The 20,740-nt window shown below is 34.5% G+C and overlaps 3 protein-coding genes across 4 annotated transcripts; 2 read left to right on the top strand and 1 right to left on the bottom strand.

Moving 5' to 3' along the window:
- Positions 1 to 589: 589 nt before the first annotated feature.
- Positions 590 to 2,559, bottom strand: LOC137744197 (uncharacterized). Of its 2 annotated transcripts, XM_068484071.2 has the most exons (2): positions 2,359 to 2,559; positions 590 to 2,144 (listed from the first exon to the last, which is right to left on the bottom strand). In XM_068484071.2, the coding sequence occupies exons 1-2, from the start codon at positions 2,363 to 2,365 to the stop codon at positions 994 to 996; spliced, it is 1,158 nt and encodes a 385-aa protein (XP_068340172.2). In that variant the 5' UTR covers positions 2,366 to 2,559; the 3' UTR covers positions 590 to 993. The 2 variants fall into 2 exon arrangements, with proteins under 2 accessions (XP_068340172.2, XP_068340164.2); XM_068484063.2 differs by having other exon boundaries at positions 590 to 2,447.
- A 4,663-nt stretch (positions 2,560 to 7,222) lies between these two features.
- On the top strand, positions 7,223 to 8,532 carry LOC137729256 (uncharacterized). The gene is made up of 4 exons (XM_068468132.2): positions 7,223 to 7,544; positions 7,682 to 7,764; positions 7,902 to 8,101; positions 8,220 to 8,532. The coding sequence occupies exons 1-4, from the start codon at positions 7,300 to 7,302 to the stop codon at positions 8,343 to 8,345; spliced, it is 654 nt and encodes a 217-aa protein (XP_068324233.2). The 5' UTR covers positions 7,223 to 7,299; the 3' UTR covers positions 8,346 to 8,532.
- A 3,057-nt stretch (positions 8,533 to 11,589) lies between these two features.
- Positions 11,590 to 13,958, top strand: LOC137724959 (uncharacterized). The gene is made up of 4 exons (XM_068463589.2): positions 11,590 to 11,938; positions 13,042 to 13,124; positions 13,279 to 13,481; positions 13,603 to 13,958. The coding sequence occupies exons 1-4, from the start codon at positions 11,694 to 11,696 to the stop codon at positions 13,726 to 13,728; spliced, it is 657 nt and encodes a 218-aa protein (XP_068319690.2). The 5' UTR covers positions 11,590 to 11,693; the 3' UTR covers positions 13,729 to 13,958.
- The last annotated feature ends 6,782 nt before the right edge of the window (positions 13,959 to 20,740 follow it).

The raw sequence follows: 20,740 nt of genomic DNA, 5'->3' as shown, positions 1-20,740 counted from the left end.
ACTAGAGGAGAGAAAGGCCTACGATTCCATCAAGTTTCTGAATTAGCTACTGCCTTGCAACACCAATGCATACACATTGAATTTGTAATTAACGTAATAATCTTAAAAGCTATGTTTTGGCGAGAAATTTCCAAATCCTAAAGGGTTGAGGCCAAGTCGGGTAGAAATGGATCCAAAAACGTTAATACTATTTTAATTAGCTCGAACTTGGCCCTTTCATTGTATAAATACTACTGAGAGTAAGATTCTGCAGATTTTTTTATTGAAAATACAAAAATTTCTCACTGCTTAAGCTCTAAATAATGAGTTCATGTGCACTTGCAGTTATGTATGCCAGCAACTTACCAGTTTAAAAACCATAACAATCCTCAGAGAATTTTAACCGGTGTATATGGCAGATAATCGCGTCAAGCGTCATTAACAGATTCAGCTTCCTCAAATTTCAATCGATCAATATCAACTTTAAAAACAATTATGAGAAATGGACTTCCCTAAGCATATCTACATACATAATGCTATGAAATGACTTTGCCAAAGTATGCAGAAGCATTGCAAAAGCAAACTTGAGGAATTAATGCAGCAAAAGAGAGAAAGACAATTCAAAGTTGAAATTACGACAAATTTGGTAGTAAAAAGTATATGTTGTCTTGAAGATTTCACGCATTCTGCGCTGAAGACATGTACTTTAACAACAAAAGAAAAATCACTATCAGAAGCCATAATATAAGACCACACTTGTTGCAGTCCATATGTTCTTTTTATTTTCTTACCTTTGAGAGCCTAAAAAACTTGAAATTTCAGTACCAGAACCCTTATTTCAATGTACAACCGCTTCAGAGTGTCCTTTGTATTGACACATCACTATACCAACTTGGTTTTTCTCATGTAGGAATGGCGCAATGGCCGTTTAGAAGGCCATTGATTTCTTGATTTTGCTAGAAACTGACTTAAAACTTGAGACATTATAGAGGGTGCCCAGAGGTGCCCAAATCTTCATAAGGGTAGGATTGAGCTAAGACTCCTTCCATGTTTGGATGAAAAAAGCTTCCTGCCAGATGCAAAGGGCTTTTTCATTGATATTGACCCCATCTGCAGAGAAAACCCAATTGAAGAACTTCTCATTAGTTTGGCTAGGCTAGAACTTGAACTGCCATGCTTCGAAACATTCCCCGAATTCATATTCTTTACATGTGATTGGGAATTCGAACTTCCTTCTTCAGGAATTACATTCGCCACATCGCGATATATTCTCAAAGCAGACATTGAATCCATCGAAACTGATCTCCTCATTGGTTGAATATCCTCTTCAGTAACACGCCGATTGTCAGTCAAATCACTTAATGCTCTCGGATCACTACTTCCCACAGGCACAATAGAATTTCGCAAAACCTTCCTCGAACTTTCAGCTGCCCTTCCCTCAATTGGAATTACAGAAACATTACCATCCTCTCCAGCCCCAACCTCATTAGTCCAACTTCCAACACTTTCAGCCCCTCCATCACCCTCCAAATTCTCCACCTCACCGCTATCCCTTGAACCTGAACCACTCGAAACAGGCTCCGGGTCACTCACCTGAACACTAGCAGTGTCATAAACAATCGGGGCGCGGCAAAGCGGGCAATTCTTATGTGATCTCAACCAGGTATCAATACAAGGGATGTGAAAGGCATGACTGCACTTCGGCAAAAGCCTAAGACTCTCATCTTCTTCAAACTCATTCAAGCAAACAGAACAATCCGTTCCCTCAATCAAACCCTCATCTTTTCGAAACTTGCAGACAGTTATAGAGTCAATCACAGATTGTGGGAGACCAACAGTGTGTATGTACCAAATGGGATGATCAAGAACAGGACCGTGATCTTCATCAATAAAATCTTGTTGGGTATCAAACAAAATCGGTAAAGACCTACTCCTCGACGAATTGTTGCGGCGGCGGCGGCGGTAAAATATAACAATTGAGAAAACAATAGCAAGAAGAAGAGCAGCCCCAATCGTACAAATTGTGATAGTCATACTTGTTTCAATCAACTGCTTCCGCTCAGATGTGGGGTGATAATAATCCTCAGTCAGGGATGGCGGCGGCGTAGATGGCGGCGTAGGAGGGTTTGGTACAATTGGAGGAGCAAGCTGACCACCACCATAGACTACAAGATTCTTACAGACATCAGGGCAGGTTTTGAAACAAGATTCAATACAATAACCCCCTTTGTTCAAGAGTGGATTACAAGGAAGTGAACAAACGAATTGCTCACTCAGACTTGTTTTTGCCAGGAAATTTTTGTGATCAAACTCCATTGAAACAAAACCAAACAGAGCAAAAACAGAGGAGATCCAAAACAGGGGATTAGAAATTCATACCTTTCATTGCTTATGATCCAGAGAAGGGAAGGATCAGACTTCGGAGAGAGTCAAAAGGCAACAAGTTGGTGAAGGTTTTGTTTGGAGGGTTGGTTTCCACCGCAGACAGAGGTTTGAATGGATTGTGATGGAGAGAAATGGTGGCTGTGGGTGAGGACTTTTGCTTGTTGGGACGTAGCTTCCTTGAAGAATTTCGCTTTCGAAATGACTTTTCCTTGGGGAGCATTTTACTTACCAATGTTTATCATTCTATTTATCACTGTTAAATAAGTTTGAATTTTAAAATTTACGTAATTGATAAACACAAATTTTAAAATTCAAACTCATATAATTAGGATAAATAAAATGATAAGTATACACCACATCAAAATGATCATGAGCAAAAGTGCATTTACTTGGTAGTTTTGCGTTTCTTTTTGGCACTGTAGAAAGTCAATGAGATTTTAAAACTCATTCCGCGTTAACTATTCTTTTTCCTTTTTTTTATCCCCCAAGGGTATTATACAGTGTTACTGACGTGGAGGTGATATTCGATTGTTATATTGTCATTCACGTCATTCGTATATCTAGGGATGGTTCAGTATGGGATCCCATACCAAAACCCTTGTCTCGATTCCTAAACCGAAATTTTTGGGAATCCCAAATTCAATACCAATCCCAAACCAAATTTTCGGGAATCCCAATTTTCGGGAATCCCGAAATAATTTCGGGATTTCAGGACAAATCGGGAATCCCGAAATGTTTTTGGGCTTTTGGATTAAAATTTGACATATTATGTTTTTGGGCTAAAATTTGACATATTATGTTTTTGGGCTAAAATTAAGTTTCAATCTACCCACTACCCATTTGTGCACAAAGTTTTTGGGCTAATGCCATCTCACCCCACATTCCAACTTTGATTCCTCCTCCATATAGTTGTAATTAAATGAAAATTTTGGCGGCGCCCATGTCTGAAAGAACAACTATATTGTGTACTCGAAAACAAAAGAAAAAAATTTGAGCTCAACTAATTGCATGCCCTGTACCCACCTTGTCCGTGTATATATATACAATTTATGTATACTGATATGTTCATGCATGCATAATGGTCTTTGCTCCTTTGTTTCCTTGATTTGCCTAGGTATGCAGGAAACTAATATCCACATATTAATCACACTAGTGGCTAGGTATGCAGGAAACTAATATCCAAAGATTAATCACACTAGTGGCTAGGTATGCAGGAAACTAATATCCAAAGATTAATCACATTAGTTGAGACAACTGGAATATAGAAACAAACAAATTGAACAAACAAACATTAGTTATTTAGTTGAGACAAAGATTAATCACACTAGTGGCTACCAATACCATTAATTAAAAAATAATTCTCTTATAATTAAAAAATAATATATATATATATATATAATATTTATTTTATTCGGTATGGGAATACCGAAAAAATGGAGATGTAATCCCGAATCCCATACCGAAAATTTCGGTTTGGTTCGGGATGACATACCGAAATTTTCGGGAATTTTGGTTTGGGATTTTTTTGGTTTGGGATCGGGATTTTTTCGGTTTGGTTTGGGATTTTTGGGATTTTTTTCCAGCCCTACATATCGTACGCCTTCTTGATTTGCACCCCAAAATGCCCGCAAATTTCCAGCGGATGATAGAAGCCCAGGTCTCTTTTATCCCAACCAACCCAACCTTTTTAAACCCTCGGCCATAGAAGCCCAAATTCTGCCCTTTTTTATATCCTCTTTTAGATCAGTCTCTTTCTCCTGTTGTGTGGGCTGAAATTTTGTTTGCTGGGCATTAGACTTTTGCAGTACCAAGACGACCCAATATTTGCCAGAAGAGTAAAACAGGAACACGAATGGTCTGTTCTTCATCAACACATTAAATAGAACTCACCAAAATAAGTACTTTTCTTTTGTTCAATTTTCTTTGTGCTCAACGAAGAGTAGGATTCATGTTTATACATGAATTTAAATGTCAAATTTAATAATTGTTTGATAACTATTTCGTTTTTAATTTTTATCTTTTGTTTTCATTTTTCTTAAAGCTTAAAACTAAAAGCTAAAAAAATAAAAAATGAAAACAAAATGGCTATTAAACCGCCGTAAATTAACCATTCAAATACTTAGCAAGGTTTGCCACCAGAACCACCGAGGCAAAATTAGAAATAACAAACCTACAACACATGGGTAATCTAGATATTTTATTTCCTTCTATTTTTGCATCTATAACTATATGATGAAGAGAAATTTTGGTAGCACTGAGCTATTGAGACAACTATCACATAATGTGGGACTAGCGTAGGTCAAGTGGGATAAAACTACGATGATGTTATATTTTTGATAGGCACATTATAGATGACATGGTCAAGTGTCGCTACCCAAATTATCATTCCAAGTAATTTCTAAATGGGTAAAATTGTAATTGAATTTTGTTGTGCTATATGTCCAAGTGCTTGCTTGTCCCCTCTTAATTTGTTGGGGGTTCGAATGATTTTTTTGCAAAGATGATCTTCAAATGAAGATTAAGAAATTGAAAGGTTCCGCTTATAAAATTAATACAATGAATATACATTATTCGTAAGGGGTGAAATATATGCATTTCCCTACTGAAAAATGCAAGTATTATTCCTGATCCGAATAAGTCTACCAGTTCACTGCTCTCTCAAATTAAATATATTTCTGACTTGCATCCCAAGTTTGACATGGTTGGTGCCTTGTATATATAGATCTCTAGTAAGAGCTTTACAATACGACACTTGTAAGCTCTGCCAACTGATGCAAGCTCCCAGAATACCTCATTTTCAAGCATCAGAGAGATTACTGAGGTACCTTAAACGTAAGAATGAGAGAGAAAGAGACACAAAAAACGTTACCGGAAAATTCTCTTAACAACTAATCTGAATGTTGCAGAATATATGAAGGCTTGTCTGCTACCCTGTCGAAAAAACCTCCCCCGATATATAATGCAGCTTGTCATTAAACTATGGTACTTGCGTCAAACACGGCTATGCATTTGGTTATGAGACGACAAAGTCCCGTTTCTTCGGAATTTAGATACGTTTCCTTTTCCAGTATTTGCAGGATGGCTGGATTGGAAGGCTGCGGTTCTTCACCTCGGTTTGGTTTTTGGCTAATAATGTTCTTTTCTTTTTCCAGTGGTCTTCTTGACCACTATCCATGTGAGAATGAGCACCCATCCGGCTTTACGACACTCTAATTAAATGCACTTGCATTCTCTTGGGATAAGCTCATTCTTCAACTGGCAAATAAAAGAGAGAATAAACTCATTCATTCACTTGCAAATAACGTATCATCACCTTACAAATTTCAAAATTAAAACTGTTCAATTTCTTAATCTTCATTTGCAGATCATACTTACAATTTAATGTTTATTTTATACCAATGACGTACCATTACAGTGTAACCAATGGCATAGTATTACAGTGTAGACGTATGTTATTGGGAAACGTTATAAACTTACACAACATCGTGATCGTGTTACAACATAACGTCAACATACAAAGTCTAAGATAGGGGTACACTGTACGTTCAAATTTACATCCAAAGTTACATAATTCTTTTATTGTTGTATTTATTTACACCAAATAACGTTGGTATTATTATACAAATGTTGCACTTTTTGGCATAGATATTAGATTACACTAATAAGATAGAGAATTGTTATTGGCACTCCAAAAATCTCATTCTATACTCCAAACTTTCTATATTTGGAAAGAAAAATACATTTGTAGGAGTGTAAAATGAGATTTTTGGAGTGCCAATAACACTTCCCGATAAGATAATATACTATAATTGAACAATATTGCATTATCGATAATGCTAGGGAAACTAATTTTGTAGACAAAATTTACAAATTAAATGATTTGTCACAATAGGATTGAGCATACTTATCAACGCTTGAGTAATAACTCAATCATTAATTTTCATGTCATTTAGTTTACAAAATTTTATCTATAAATCTAACCTCCTTATCATTATCCGTTTAGGATAATGTTCAAATTAAATAATACTCATACCTTTTTTTATTAAAGTACCGTAGACGAACCCTTTTTAAAATGCTTAAGCCAACGGTTCTTTATTCTGACAATTCTATGTTAAACGTGTTTTCTTATTTTACGAATGAGGATCCTCTCCCGATCCTTTTTACGAGGATTTTAGAAATCCTTAAATCATGTCTGTTTATCGTACATCGTACGGTCACTTTTTATCAGGTATTATTCATATTTAATTTTAAAAAAAAATATTTAAAATAATTTATGACCGTACGATATACGATGAATAGACACGATTTAAAAATTCCCGAGATCCTGACAAAGAGAATTCGAAGAAAATCCTCGTTCTTGTTTTACAAGTTAGAGACAAATGGTGTACCAACAGTTTTGTCCTTGCGTAATATCAAATGGAAAGCTAGATCTATCATCCCTATCAGCGTCTAGCTGGCCTTGGTGCTGGGGTAAGCCATGTGAAGGATCAATCCACACACTATTGTCATTAATTAATGTTAATAATATATATTTTCCGAAAAAGTCTTCATTATCACCCAAACTTATGACGAAAAATATTAATTTCACAGAGAGTATTATCATATTTAAACACGTTGGCGTATAGCAATTAATAATAATTACAGTCAAGAAAACTCGTAGTTGACCATGAGAGGCTAAGGAAAGAACAAGTCATCTGTTTGGTACTTTCCTAAGGTCCAATGTGTTGGGCGTGCATATATGTATCCATATACCAAATCCATTACAATAATCATGGAGCCCCTCTTGGATTATTTCTATCTACTTTCCTTTGACTAGTTTTTTCATTGAACCTAAATAGCCTATATATACTAGCACCCAAGGAACAAACCTCTCATCACCAGAAATACTTTAAAAATATTACTATTAATTGTAGGAGTTGATCAAAGGAAGAACTAATGTCGACATTCACATCAACTGATCTTTGCAAGTGGCATAGTCGCCTTTTCGTAAAGCCTCCTGGATTGTTCCGGCATGTTTCATCATCGACGTTGAAATGCCAGCAAGGTTTCAGAACCAACCATGCATTGTTGCCTCTCACAATTGGCCAAAGGAGTAGTCTCAGCAATCAACCATGTAGGAAGAACAAGATTGTATGCAATAGTTTTCCATTACCAGGAGTTCCAGATCCTTCCCACTCTTGGTAATTAGCAATGAAACCTCTGTTTTTCTCTTTCTCTAGATTCTGTACTAATGAATCTAGTCGTCTTCTCTCTTTTTTTTAATCTCTTTGCAAGTAATATAAGATAAAACTGAAATCTGATCGACAATTTTAAACAGGAAAGGATGGTTGATAGGGATTGTACTATCAGTAATATTACCCTTCTCGAGGAGCAAATGGGGGCCCTTGCTAGCATTGAAAAGTAAGTATTCATAACCATCTTATTGCAGGAAGTTTTGAGTTCAAATTTCATGGACGAGAGTTTGTTGAATTTAAGAATCTATTGATTAATTACCATATTTCTCATGATCATTGCTTGAATTTGTTTTGATTTTTCAGAGGAGGTGGACATGATTGTAGACACAGTTGAAGCAGTGGTGGAGGTGGTAGAACAGGTAGCCGAGAAAGTGGAGGAAGTGGCAGATGATATAGGTGATAGTCTTCCTGAGGGAAAGCTTAAGACTGCACTTGAATTAGTTGAAAATGTAGCCAAAGAAGCAGCCAAAGATGCTCACCTTGCTGACGAGCTGATTGAGAAGGTATATGGTTTGTTTTACATAATTAGTTAGTGTTCTACAAGTAATTTAAATCTCTAAGTTAATCAACGATAAACATATATATGCAATTAATTAGTGTTTGTATGAAAATTGCGCGTAGGCGGAAGCACTGGAAGACCGGGTGGAAGACTTTTTTGAGTCAGCCTTGGATAAAGCAGGAGATGTTATCAAAGATGTTGGTGATGAATCAGATGTACAAGTAGCTACAGAAAAGAAAACCCAGTAATGCATATATGAGAATCTGAGATTTTCAAATCAGAGACGAACATAGAATCGTTAATTTATTCATCTCTAACTGTAAAAACGCATGCACCATTTGGATTTTGTATCTGTTTCTTTAAAGTTGAATTCATTAATATCAGTTCCTTTGTATTAGATTATCAAGTTCTAATGGTGAAATCTATCCTTTTGCATTTTTTATACAAGCATTAAGGTTTAGGGCGGGGATTCTCCTATGAGGGGAATAAGTTGGCCAGATATAACCAACCTCTATTATGCTCAAATTAACATTTTCTCTACCCCTATGTTTACTAATAAACAGAATATCAGATTTTGCGAGAGCCTTGTTGCTCATATGATTAAGGACATTTACCCTTATAGTTGAGTTTTTATAGGTAAAAGAGTCCTACAACGGTAAAAGAAGAAACTTGGCAAGGATAACATAAGGGTAAATGTCCTTAGTGCCATTTACCCTTAAATCAATCCGCTTCATAGGATAAGTCCAAATAAAATGTGAGAAATCATCAATAAGGATAACATAATACCAGTAACACCTAACGAAAAATGCGACAGACATCCATATATCAGAATCTATAACATAAATTGAAGAGGAAGCACTATTATTATCATTTACATAAAAAGGAAGTTGATCAAACTTCCTAAGTGGGCAGCCCGTACAAAAAGAATTTTCTAGCTTAACTGAAGGACCTAGACTATGATGAAGACGAGACATGATTTGAAACTATGATGATCAAGACAGTTATGCCAGGTGAAAGAGGAGGCAGCGGCAAGGGCTTGTGGTGTGGTAGTGGAAGCAATCGGAACTTCACCAAAAGTAGTCGCGGGGGCGGCTGACGTTTCCAGCCTCAGCAACTAGACTATAATCCATCCTTTCCGGCCGGAGATGAGGATTCTACTCTAACACATGCTCATTCACCAAGTCCCCTGCTCACCCCCGCCTCTCTCTCTTTCCTAATCGATTGGATCGTACACACTTAATTTCTCGCAATTTATTTCGCTGAAATTTTATTTTCTTGCAATAGGAGTAATCTAACGTAATTATTTATCAATTTGATCCCTTTGACTAGTTCGGAAGGGTTGATGTGATTCGCCTTCCCTACATCCCACCTCACCACATCAACCATTAAAATCTTTTCACTTCACTGACACGAACAAGGCATATTCTAAAGTTCTTGCACCCAAGGCACATCGAACCCTCAATCAAGACGAGTTCCTTCCATGGTCATAAATCGCATTAAAAGAAATCAAATCAAGAGCAACCAAAATCACCAACTTCTCTTTACTAACTTGGCCTGCAAAAAAAATGGGAAGCACCAAGGGCTATGCGGTGGAAACCGATTTTGAGACGAACAAAAACAAGGGATAATTTGATAGAATTACAGTGTCAGTATTGCCACTGACAAGCATGAACCTTGAATTCTCATTAATGAGGATCCTCTTTGGATTTGTGAGGATCCCGGAATCCTCTAATCGTGTTCGTTCATCGTACATGATGGCGGTCAGAAATAATTTTAAATTTTTTTCTTTAAAATTGAACATAAATAGTATCTGACAAAAACTAACCCCACAATATATAATTAATGAACATGATTAAAGATCCTCACAAAGAAGATCCAGAGATGATCTTTGTTCTTCTCATTAGGTGAATTGCATAGGGTAAAGTACACATAAAAAAAGATAAAAAGGAGAGAGAGAAAATGTAGGTGACATGTGATGGATTGTATGTAGTAGGTAGTAAAAGTTGACTAACAAGTAACCCTTCTCTAACTCAAAATGTTTTATTTTCAAATTCTGAGAAGGAAGGAAGGAAGGAAGGAAGATTCCTTTAAAATATGTTATCTTGATCTTCAAAATACTCAAAACGGTCAAATGGTCTAGAATAAAAATTTAAAATTTTGACACAATAATCTTGAAAAACTCACAAATCCGCTCCAATTGGAATTACTCAAAAATTCGTCTGTTTGATTGCTTTATGCCCAAAGTAGATTTGAAAGTTCAAACTGTTTTTTCTTCTCGCAAGTGAACACCAACATTTTAGGTATTTGAATTTTGAGTTAATTAAAGAACGTTTCTTAAATGATTAGAATTTAAATTTAAATAACAACCGATTAGAGTTAAACATAAACAACATATTGATCATATTTTGCGGACATAGCGATTAGAAATCAATGACCGACTACATTCTGAACAACTGGATGTTTCAATAGTGGGTTTGAAGAATGGTCGTTTTCTCTCACTAAATAATTTGTGCACCAATTAAGCATGAAATGTTTTTAGCATTATACTTGTTTTCTCGTATTTGTAATTTTACTATTATTTGAAAAGACCAAATGCAAGTGGTCTTATTATATTCCAATAATTGCGCGTTCTTGTTTTATATTTTAAAAGATGTTATAAAACAACTAAAATTGTTTTAAAAAAAATAAATTAAAAAAAAAAAAAACACATATTCGACAGACTCTATAAAAGAGTCTCTATTATGGTACAACTGAGAGTCATTTTTAAATCTACAGGCAACTATTCATCAGTTAGATATTAAAAAATAAAAATAAAAACTTAACGGTGAACCCTCAAGCAAGAAAAATGGGAAGAGAGAAGATTGTTTAGAAAATGAGCGGGTTAGGTTTGAATTGTTAATAATGAAATGTTCAAAATTTATTAAAATAAAGCGTGTTGTTGGAGATGACAATTTAAAATCATTATAGTTTAACAAAAATTCAGAGATTTTCTTAGAAATGCTAACAATTATAATTTTAAATATGAGCGGTGTAAACGTGTTTTCCATTTTACAAGGTAGTGACGTTATTTAACCAAATATTTTGTCTTTACGTATTATCAAATTGCTTGACAGCCTTCCAAAACCTATCAATCCATCTCAGCGTCTAGCTGGAATTGGAATCGGATATTGCGGATCAAGGCAAAGCATTATTTGTAACGAGTTTATTTTCCTATGAAGTGCTTATAAGGTCACTCAAACCTATGACTTCTAGAATATATTAACTAGTTAAACAGGGACATAAGAGGAATTCTGTACAAAAGCTGACCAATTATGTTTTGTTAAATAAATGAATACAAGATTTTACACGTTGGTTTAAAGTAAAAAAGACGAGGGAAACTCAAGTTGACCATGGAGCTTTGTACGTAGACAAAGTCATCGGTTTCGTACTGGTCTTGGAATATTTCTTTGTGCTTTCCTCGACTACTTTTTCACATTGAACAAATATTAACTATATAAGCCTCTCATTAACAAAAAGTTCCATCATACAACAAATTTGAGAGATATAAATCATTTTTGGACTGTTAATCGGAGGACGAGTGATCAGGAGAAGAACGAATGTCAATAATCACAACATCAATTGATCTAAGTCGATCGGCCGGCGGTTGCGTTTTTGTGAAGCGTCCTGGAGTAGTAGTTCAACCATTTTCATCATCATCAACATGGAAATGCCAACAAGGTATCAGAAGCAACCCTGCATTATTGTCTCTAATTAGCAGCCAACCATGTCGGAATAAGATTATATGCAGTAGCTCTACATCACCTGGAGATCAAAGTCCTTCTGTAGAGCATTCAAACTCTTGGTAATTAGCAACCAGACCTTTTATTTGTCATTGATTCCTTTTATGATCTGTTTCTTTTTTGCAACTAATATATTTATAGAAAACTTCATTTTAATCCTTAAAAAAGATGAGTTTTAGATTATAACCATATGTAAGATTAAAATCCAATTTTAGTCCCTAGCACATTTAATCATATCATTTATTAGTTATATTTTGTTGTTTTATTTATCTTTTTTTTTTATTTTAATGTATTAATTACATTTAAATTTAATTTTTATTTCATTCATCATAATATATTTTAATGTCTACATTTAGGCAACTAATTTTTTCATAATATATATTCCGATAACAATTTTGTATGTTCTTCATTTAGGTACATTAATTAATACATTTGAATATTTTGGTATATCCATCGGTACAAACATGTAGTTACATTGATTCAATATAATGCATTTCGGTCAATATAATGCATTTCATTACTTACACTTTGGTACACACATTTGAGTATTGACTTTTTGGTACATTAATTCAATATATTATATTTTGGTAAATACATTTAGGTATTGATATTTAGGTACATACATTTTAGGTATTGACAAATAGGTACGTACATTGTGGTACATACCATTTTGGGATGTACATTTCTGTACATACATTTCGATATTGACATTTAGGTATATTAATTCAATATAATATATTTCGGTACATACATTTAAGTTCATTATAATATATTTCAGTACAATTAATCATGTAGGTACAAATATTTCAGTACAAAAAAGTCAGTTTTATATATTTTGGCACAATCATTTATGTACACTTATGTATTTATATATTTTTGTATCACAAATTTCTTTTAATATTTTCTCATTTACGTTCATTTCTAATTAAAAAAACTAAATATGCGCATATTAATAAAATTAAATTTAATATGGAGAGATTAAATAAAAATACACATTAAATAACAAAAACTGAATGTAAATTTTGATAAAAGTACACTCAAGGGATTAAATTGAATATTTGATCTAGCATCAGGTTTTTTTTTAAATTTTAATCTTTTGCCAGAACTAATGTTCAAAACCCCCATATATTTATACGATAAACATGTCATTTGATAATTTGAACAGGAGAGGCTGGATGATAGGGATGGTATTCTCAGTAATTATACCTTTTTGGAGGCACAAATGGGGGCCTTTGCTACAATTGAAGAGTAAGTATTGTAAGCGCAGGTCCTGATTTCAAATTTTATGGAGATAAAATCGAATAAAACATTCCTTGTAAGAGACCAAGTACTTTTAAGAATCCCTTGATTATACCATATTTTTCTGATAAAAAAAAAAATTGGTTTGAATTTGACTGTGCAGAGGAGGTGGACATGGTTGTAAACAATGTTGAAGCAGTGGTGGAGGTGGTAGAAAAGGTGGCAGAAAAAGTGGAGGAAGTGGCAGATGAAATAGGTGATCATCTTCCAGCTGATGGAAAGTTTAGGGCTGCTTCTGAAGTAGTTGAAAGAATAGCCAGAGAAGTAGCCAAAGATGCACACCTTGCAGACCAGCTAATTGAGAAGGTAATTAGTTTAATTTGCATAATAAAAATTAATTAATTGACGTCAATTTCTATACAGCACACTAATTTATACTTAGTAGTGGCTAATAATTAACTAGTTTTTTTTCCTGAACAATGCACAGGCGGAAGCACTAGAAGATCAGGTGGAAGACTTTTTTGAGTCAGCTATGGATAATGTAGGAAATGCGACCAAAGATGTTAGCGATGAATCAAATGTACAAGTAGCTACGGAAAAGAAAATCCAGTGATACACATGTCATGTATGAGGTTTTCAAATAAGGGATGAATTAGCTGGATCCTTATAATTTAGTCAACCCTAACCGTAAATATTGTGTTCATCATTTATTTTATTATTTTTCGATTGGTTTTATTTATTTATTTCTATTGGTTTTGGTACATTTGACTTTTAGTCCTATCACTGTTCGAATTTAAGAGTAACCTTTAGATTTGTAATGTAATAAAAGCTTCTTTTTAATTACATCCTCTAAAACTCGATTTTAACCTTATTTTGCTCATTGTAACTCATAATTTGTTATCTTACTTCTTGAAACTCATAGTTCGCTTCATTTTGTCCCGTGAAACTTGATTTTGATCCCATTTTGCCCCCTTAAAATTGAAAGCCGTTTCTATAAAACTCAAAATTCGCTCTACATTGCCTTAGATTTGTTAATTTCTTAGTGGGTTTGCGATAGGATTTTTACCACCTACAAAAGTACGGATAAAAATACTTAAAAATACTTGCAAGAGTACAAGGTAATCGTAGTATAGTTGGCTCTAGTAATGTCTTTTCCACACAGATTGAATGAATGATTTATATAAAACCAAATCTTAATTAATTATTTGAAAACAAAGTTCAGAAAATGTTGATTTTATTAGGGGTGGGTCCAAAACACCGAAAACCGAAAAAAAACCGAAAACCGAATAAAACCGAAACCGAAAAAATCGAACCGAATTGAAAAACCCGAACCGAATTGAATTCTTTTGCTTTGGTTCGGTTCGGTTTTAGTGATCTAGAAACCGAACCGAACCCAATTAATTAAATCAATATTTTTTATTTTTATTTATTTAATTATTTATTTTTATTTATTTAATTATTTATTTTGGGTATTATTTTTTAAACCCAATTTGTAAGTCCAATGTGTTGCCCAAAATTAGAAATTCCAAATGCATCTGCTACTTTTCCTATAACTACAAGGAAGAGGTCGTATAAAAAAGCAAGACCTAAAATAGTGATACCAAAATGGTGCTAACTCCTGACACGGTACTGTTAATTATTTATTCTTGTTTAATCTGGCTTCTTGCTTTAAGTATTTGTAAGCTTATTCGGTACTTCATTACTTATTGTTATATGCAGTGATCAGGTATTGGTTTTGATCAAGTGTTTTCCCTTTTGATATTACTTCTGCCGACTAAATAGTAAATTACATTACTAAATGATCGATAATACATACAAAGAGAGCATAATCAATATATGACCCTCGTTGGTTCAAAGTGGGTTAGAGTATGATAATGCTCTCATTGTTCGTACTATCGTGATAAAATAATTCAGCTCATGTCCACCAACCTATACCAGCTCTTTATATTATTCATAGTTAAGAGTTGAGGTGTGAAGAAAATGGTAGAAAATTTTACTTTTCTAAAAAGAAATCTATTTACAGTTAAACTTTAAACCCAAAATATTAAAAAAAAAAACCTTTATGGTTGTAATTCTAGTTGAACTTTAAATGTTTATTTTCATTGTCTTTGATTCTAGTTGGAATATTTATGTTATGATTGTGTTGGAGATGTTAAAATTTAAGATTTCAATTTTTGAAAAAAAAAAAAAAAAAAAAAAAACCGAAACCCAAACGGAAAAAAACGAACCGAAAAAAAAATGAACAGAACCGAAATTTCAGTTTGGTTTGTGTTTTGGCAAAAAATCGAACCGATTTGGACCGAACTCAACCCTAGATTTTATGACCTAAAATATTAAAAACGAATTTAATTAAAAACAATTAAATAAATTGGGAAAGTAAAGAAAACAAAAGAAAATAATTTTGAAAATCTATTTAAGTACTAGGGTTCCGCCATCACCTTAACAATCATACATAGTTCTTCTAATTAATTATGACCTACACATGCATATTTTAAAGTTTAGGTTTTCCTAAATTATGTTCTACTTGAAACCTCCAACATAAAACATATATCAAACATGCAACTCGTCTGTAGTGTCCAGATCGAATATGAATATGCAAGAATCATTAAGTTTTGTGAAAACCTTTTGGAAAACTATGCAATCATGTCGTTCATCCTAAGAGGTTACACATATTAACTACAAGAAGCCTTAGTCAATTTTAGGGACAACCCTCCTTCAAAATTGCATTGAATTACTTTTCTAAATATCCTAATGGTGGCCAATCATCAAGACAAGTACATAGTTTCAAACACGGTGATTAATAATTCAAAACCTACATGCATAATATTATAAACAAATTGAAAAGAGACTACATGTTCTTGCTAAGGCTTGTGGCCTTGCCCTAGCAGGCGGAAATTAGTTACTAACAATCATAAAACAAAATATTATTAAGAACATGGATAGAAAACACGTTGAAAATAAACTTGAATTGTCAAAAGCTCTCTAAGCAGAATTCTCCAAAGTAGTGCCTTTCTAAAGTAATGCGTTCCAAAAACCCTAAGGGCTAAATAGGCTTATTTATACTACTACAAAATAAAATCCTTACTAGAAAAGGTGTTCTAAAAACTAGGAAACATAATAGAATAAGATAACTAGGAAATACATTCATATTCTAACTTTGGGAAATCTGCCCATTCGTAAAGAATCCCACGTTTCTGGATCTTCAAGGCTTCAAAACAGGTCCAAAACGATTTGAATTAAAGCTTGAGATGTGCCGAACATAATTGAAGAAGGCCTTAAATCCAGAAGACATCATCTTAGAGTCCAAAAAGCCCAAATAAGCCCAAAACATCACATTGACAATACTGCATGCTACTCCTTTATTTCATTGCCATAAATAAATTGCATGGTAGAAAAATTAGAAACTTTGATACAAACAAGCTGAGAAACACACGAACATCCTTCAATTAGAATCACTCTAAAATTCATTCGTTTGACCACGTTTTGGCCCAGCGGAAATCAAAAGTCCTATATTGAAAATACAATTCATAGTATCAAAATTCTCACAAAATAACCACTAAATTAATACCAAGGTTCTAAAAGATGCTAGGCGCTAGTCAAGCGGCGAGTTAGGGCCTAACGCCTAGGTGGACTAGACAGAATTAAATAAATCTATCATATTTCATGTAAATAAGTATCTGTTTATACTTAAAATATATATAATTTCATTATAAACTACAAAATAAAATGACATATATATTAGGAAGTATTAGAACATAATGAAAACATGAGGAACATGCATATAATGTGTATTCATTTAAAAATTCAACAAATCTCTTACAATTTATTGAAAAATAAAATAAAATGTAAAATGAAAGTTATCTATTTTCTATCTAAATGAGTCGCAACCTAGGCGGGTTAGGTAGGTGACTATGCGGTCTAGGCGGATGCCTTAGCAGGACTAGGCATCATTTCTTAACTTTCAAACACCTAGGCATTAATTAGGGCGGTGGCCAACCGCCAAGTGCCTAGGCGGGGTCTAGGTGGCGTTAGGTGCGGATTTTTAGAATAGTGATTGATACTAAGAATAGGGTAAAATATATAGTATAATATGGATTCATCAGTTTGATTTTGGGTGCACTAGTCTCTTCAATTTCTTTTTTATTTGTTTCAACTCTTCAATTTATTCTGAACTTAATATTCTTTAATTGTTTAATGTTAACACATAATAAAGATTTATAATCAAATTTATTATACATATGACATAGTCTTATTATGTGTTGGGTCCCACATGTGTTTCAAAAGGCGACCTATACGTTTCAGGGAAAAGAGAATTTACATGTCAAAGTGAAAATAATTTTGAGTTTTAGAGAGTAAAATTGTAACTTTTGAGTACATGAGGCAAATTGAGGTCAAAATAGAATTACGGGGGAGGCGTAGCTAAACATAAGCCTAAAAACAAAATAAAACAAAGCTAGCTCCTAGGGCCTGCAATTAAATATGACTCATGAGTACCAGCTTTTTTTAAGGAGGGACGAAGGAAACAAGAAACACCACCTTTAACTAATGGGGAATGCTAGGAAGATAAAATTTTAAACTAAATTTGTAAACCAAATGATATGGTTATAAGTAATTGGATTACTAATTAAGTGTCAATTAACGTACTTATTTCTTGTTGGTGACACATCATTGAATTAGTACAAAAAGTTACCCTAGTTATGTATTTATGTCATACGAATCCTTTTGGTATGGAGGAGGTCCGTGTCTATAATTTACATGCCACGCTATAAATAGTATGGGTGAAATGTTAAAATTTTTCTTTTTGTTTGGTAAGGGAGACTTTTTGTTTTTGTTTTGGTAAAGGGAGAAATGTGAAAGCTGGAAAGGCTATCTCTCCGGTACATCATCCTGTGAACTACTAATAGCTCTAGCTCATTGAATTTAGCTACCAATTGCCATTATCTTCTGTATAATCGCCTTGAAAATTGCACTATTTGAGAAAAATCTTCATAATTTGATCTCTTTCTGACGTTTTAAGATCCAAATGCCTCTGATGTAATCAACAATCTCAACCATGTGCAGTTTAAAAACTACTTGAAATGAACAAAATTGTAAACTTTATAAAGTATTAGTTAAAAAATAAATAAAAATAAATAAATAAATAAAAACCAATCAGAAATTGTTTGGTCACATGAGTTTGTGCAACCAATTATACAACACACTGCTGTAGGAGAAAGTGCTCGCACACGCTTATATCCGCGGCAGCCTTGTACTTCGCGTGGGTATTCTCTAACTTTTAATATCCTCTTTTGTTGTATGCACATCATCCGCCATATGCTCTGCTACTATGCCAACCTCATGTCCGATTTGAAAACTTCACCAAATCATCTACATGGTTAGAAACTGAGGTATAATCTATACATAATGGTGACTTTCTTGTGACTCTACGAACAGCATTATTCTAGGCAAACTTCACTTGAGGAAATTCAAAATTCCATTGCTTCAACTTTTCTCCACAAACACTTCGAATTATGCACTTGTTTGAAAGTGCTACTCTATAAAGCATTTTTTCTCACTACTGCTTCTTGTTAGTAGTGCTTTTACAAAGAAACAGTTATTGGTTGGCAAGCAACTAAGTAGGTACTTTTATACTTTATAGAAGTGCTTTTGTTGTTTGGCAGGCAACCAATCACGTTAAACTTTCTTGTTCCTAAGACACTTTAATTTTTTGGTTAGATTGCTTCAACACAACAAACATATTTTATTTTTTTATTTCACTGAAGACATCTACAACTTTCATAAAGAGCTCATATATATTATTTACAACTTCAGACAAGCCTTCCAAACCTTGCATCACTTCTTCAACGCTCCGATGGGCTACGCAAGTTCTTCCTCTGATTTTCTTTCGCTATCCTCTTAGGCATTTCTATGTTGAGGGCCTCCTTTTACCATGGACCGCCTATTCATCATCACAGTTGGTTTGAGGAATACGATTAATCAAGGCTGTCAACAATTGAGTGAGTTGAGCAAGTTAGGATAGAAGTGTGTGATATGTGTGTGTGGAGGATATAGCCATGTGTCACAAATGTATTGGTGGAGTTAGTTAAGAGTGTGGTATTTATAAGACAGGTTGGTCACAATTGTAAGTAATGAAAAACAATTGAAAGTTTCCCTCCTCTCTTTCTCTCTCTGTTTGCTTTGGCTCTTCGATACTTTTCCTCCATTGTTGCTGCACACTACCTATAAATACATTGTTGACATGGTATCATCGCCGGTCATGGCTGACGCCGTCGTCTGACGATCTTGCCGATCTCGGTGCTTCCGCTTTTCGTCGCTCTTTCGGTAGTGTTCTCTCGGTTTTCTTCTTGTTATAGTCGGTTGCCTTCTCAAACCCTAACATTTGGGGTTTCTTGGAGACTATTGCCATTCGTCGTTTTGGTTGAAGGTATTAGTTGCGGTTCTTGATTTCTTGCTTCTGTTTGAGAATCTTGGTGTGGATTACAGTGTTGCGCATCGTTGATTGTTGATTTGTCGAAGATTGTCGGTGAAGTTGTTAATTTCTTGAGGATTGTTCATTTCTTGCTTATGTTTGTGAATCTTGCTGTTGGTTGTGGTGTTGATCGTTTATCTCGACTAGTTAATTGTTGATTGTGGTGTTGATAGTATTGATTTCTTACAGTTCTTGCAAAAATTGTTCGTTGGTGCTTAATCATGGTGACGTCTGCACAGTTAGCTCTTACTCAATCCCCTATTTCCTCCCTCATACCGAGTGTTGGAAATACTGTTACGGTCAAGTTAGATGATTCTAACTATGTTACTTGGAACTTTCAAATTGAATTGCTCTTGGAGGGCAATGGCATTATGGGATTTCTTGATGAGTTTATTCCCTGTCCTGCCCAACATAATGCAATTGAAACTGCTACTGGTACTGTGATTGATACCTCCTCTCTAACTGATGATTACAAAGTTTGGAAAATTCATGATAGAGCTTTGATGACTCTCATTACTGCCACTTTGTCACCTGCTGCCTTATCCTGTGTTATCGGCTGTCAAAGTTCCAAGGAAATGTGGGTTAATTTGAAAGAACGATTCTCTAGCATGACTCGAACGAATATTGTACAGCTGAAGATTGATTTACAGAACATTAAGAAAGGGGCTGAATCTATTGATCTTTATCTTCAAAGGATCAAAGATAGCAGAGATCAGTTAGCTGCGGTTGGTGTAAACATGTCTGATGAAGACATTGTTATTGTTGTTCTGAGAGGTTTACCACCAGAGTACAACACTATAAAGGCTGTTATTCGAGGGAGAGAAAACCTTGTTTCCTTGAAGGAACTCAGGTCGCAGTTAAAGGCTGAAGAAGCAACACTTGAAGAGGGCTTTAAACAGCCACTGATGACTGCAATGTATGCCACTAATTCAGGTTCTGTGTATGAGTCCGGTGGGACATCTGGTACTAACTCTTCCACTTATCAATATCTCCCTGGTTCTCAAATGATGCAAGGTGCTCCAATGCCTAATATGCCACAGCTGGTTCAAATGCCTAATATGCCTAATATGGGTCAAGTACCTCAGTACACCCATTTTCAGCAGTTGCCTCTTCCAGGACTGTATGCTTTTGTATCACAAACTGGATCTGGGACTTA

The sequence above is a fragment of the Pyrus communis genome, chromosome 15 (genome assembly GCF_041283825.1).
Source record: "Pyrus communis isolate YQ-2024b chromosome 15, ASM4128382v1, whole genome shotgun sequence".
Taxonomy (NCBI): Eukaryota; Viridiplantae; Streptophyta; class Magnoliopsida; order Rosales; family Rosaceae; genus Pyrus; species Pyrus communis.
This window is presented reverse-complemented; position numbering and strand designations above follow the sequence as displayed.

Excerpts from the sequence above, each read along its gene's own strand:
- LOC137724959 (XM_068463589.2), top strand. The coding sequence starts at position 11,694 with ATGTCAATAATCACAACATCAATTGATCTAAGTCGATCGGCCGGCGGT. Across the intron at positions 11,939-13,041 it reads GTAGAGCATTCAAACTCTTG|GAGAGGCTGGATGATAGGGA; the intron begins GTAATTAGCAAC and ends TAATTTGAACAG. Across the intron at positions 13,482-13,602 it reads CAGACCAGCTAATTGAGAAG|GCGGAAGCACTAGAAGATCA; the intron begins GTAATTAGTTTA and ends AACAATGCACAG.
- LOC137744197 (XM_068484063.2), bottom strand. The coding sequence starts at position 2,295 with ATGGAGTTTGATCACAAAAATTTCCTGGCAAAAACAAGTCTGAGTGAG.
- LOC137729256 (XM_068468132.2), top strand. The coding sequence starts at position 7,300 with ATGTCGACATTCACATCAACTGATCTTTGCAAGTGGCATAGTCGCCTT. Across the intron at positions 7,545-7,681 it reads CCAGATCCTTCCCACTCTTG|GAAAGGATGGTTGATAGGGA; the intron begins GTAATTAGCAAT and ends AATTTTAAACAG. Across the intron at positions 8,102-8,219 it reads CTGACGAGCTGATTGAGAAG|GCGGAAGCACTGGAAGACCG; the intron begins GTATATGGTTTG and ends AATTGCGCGTAG.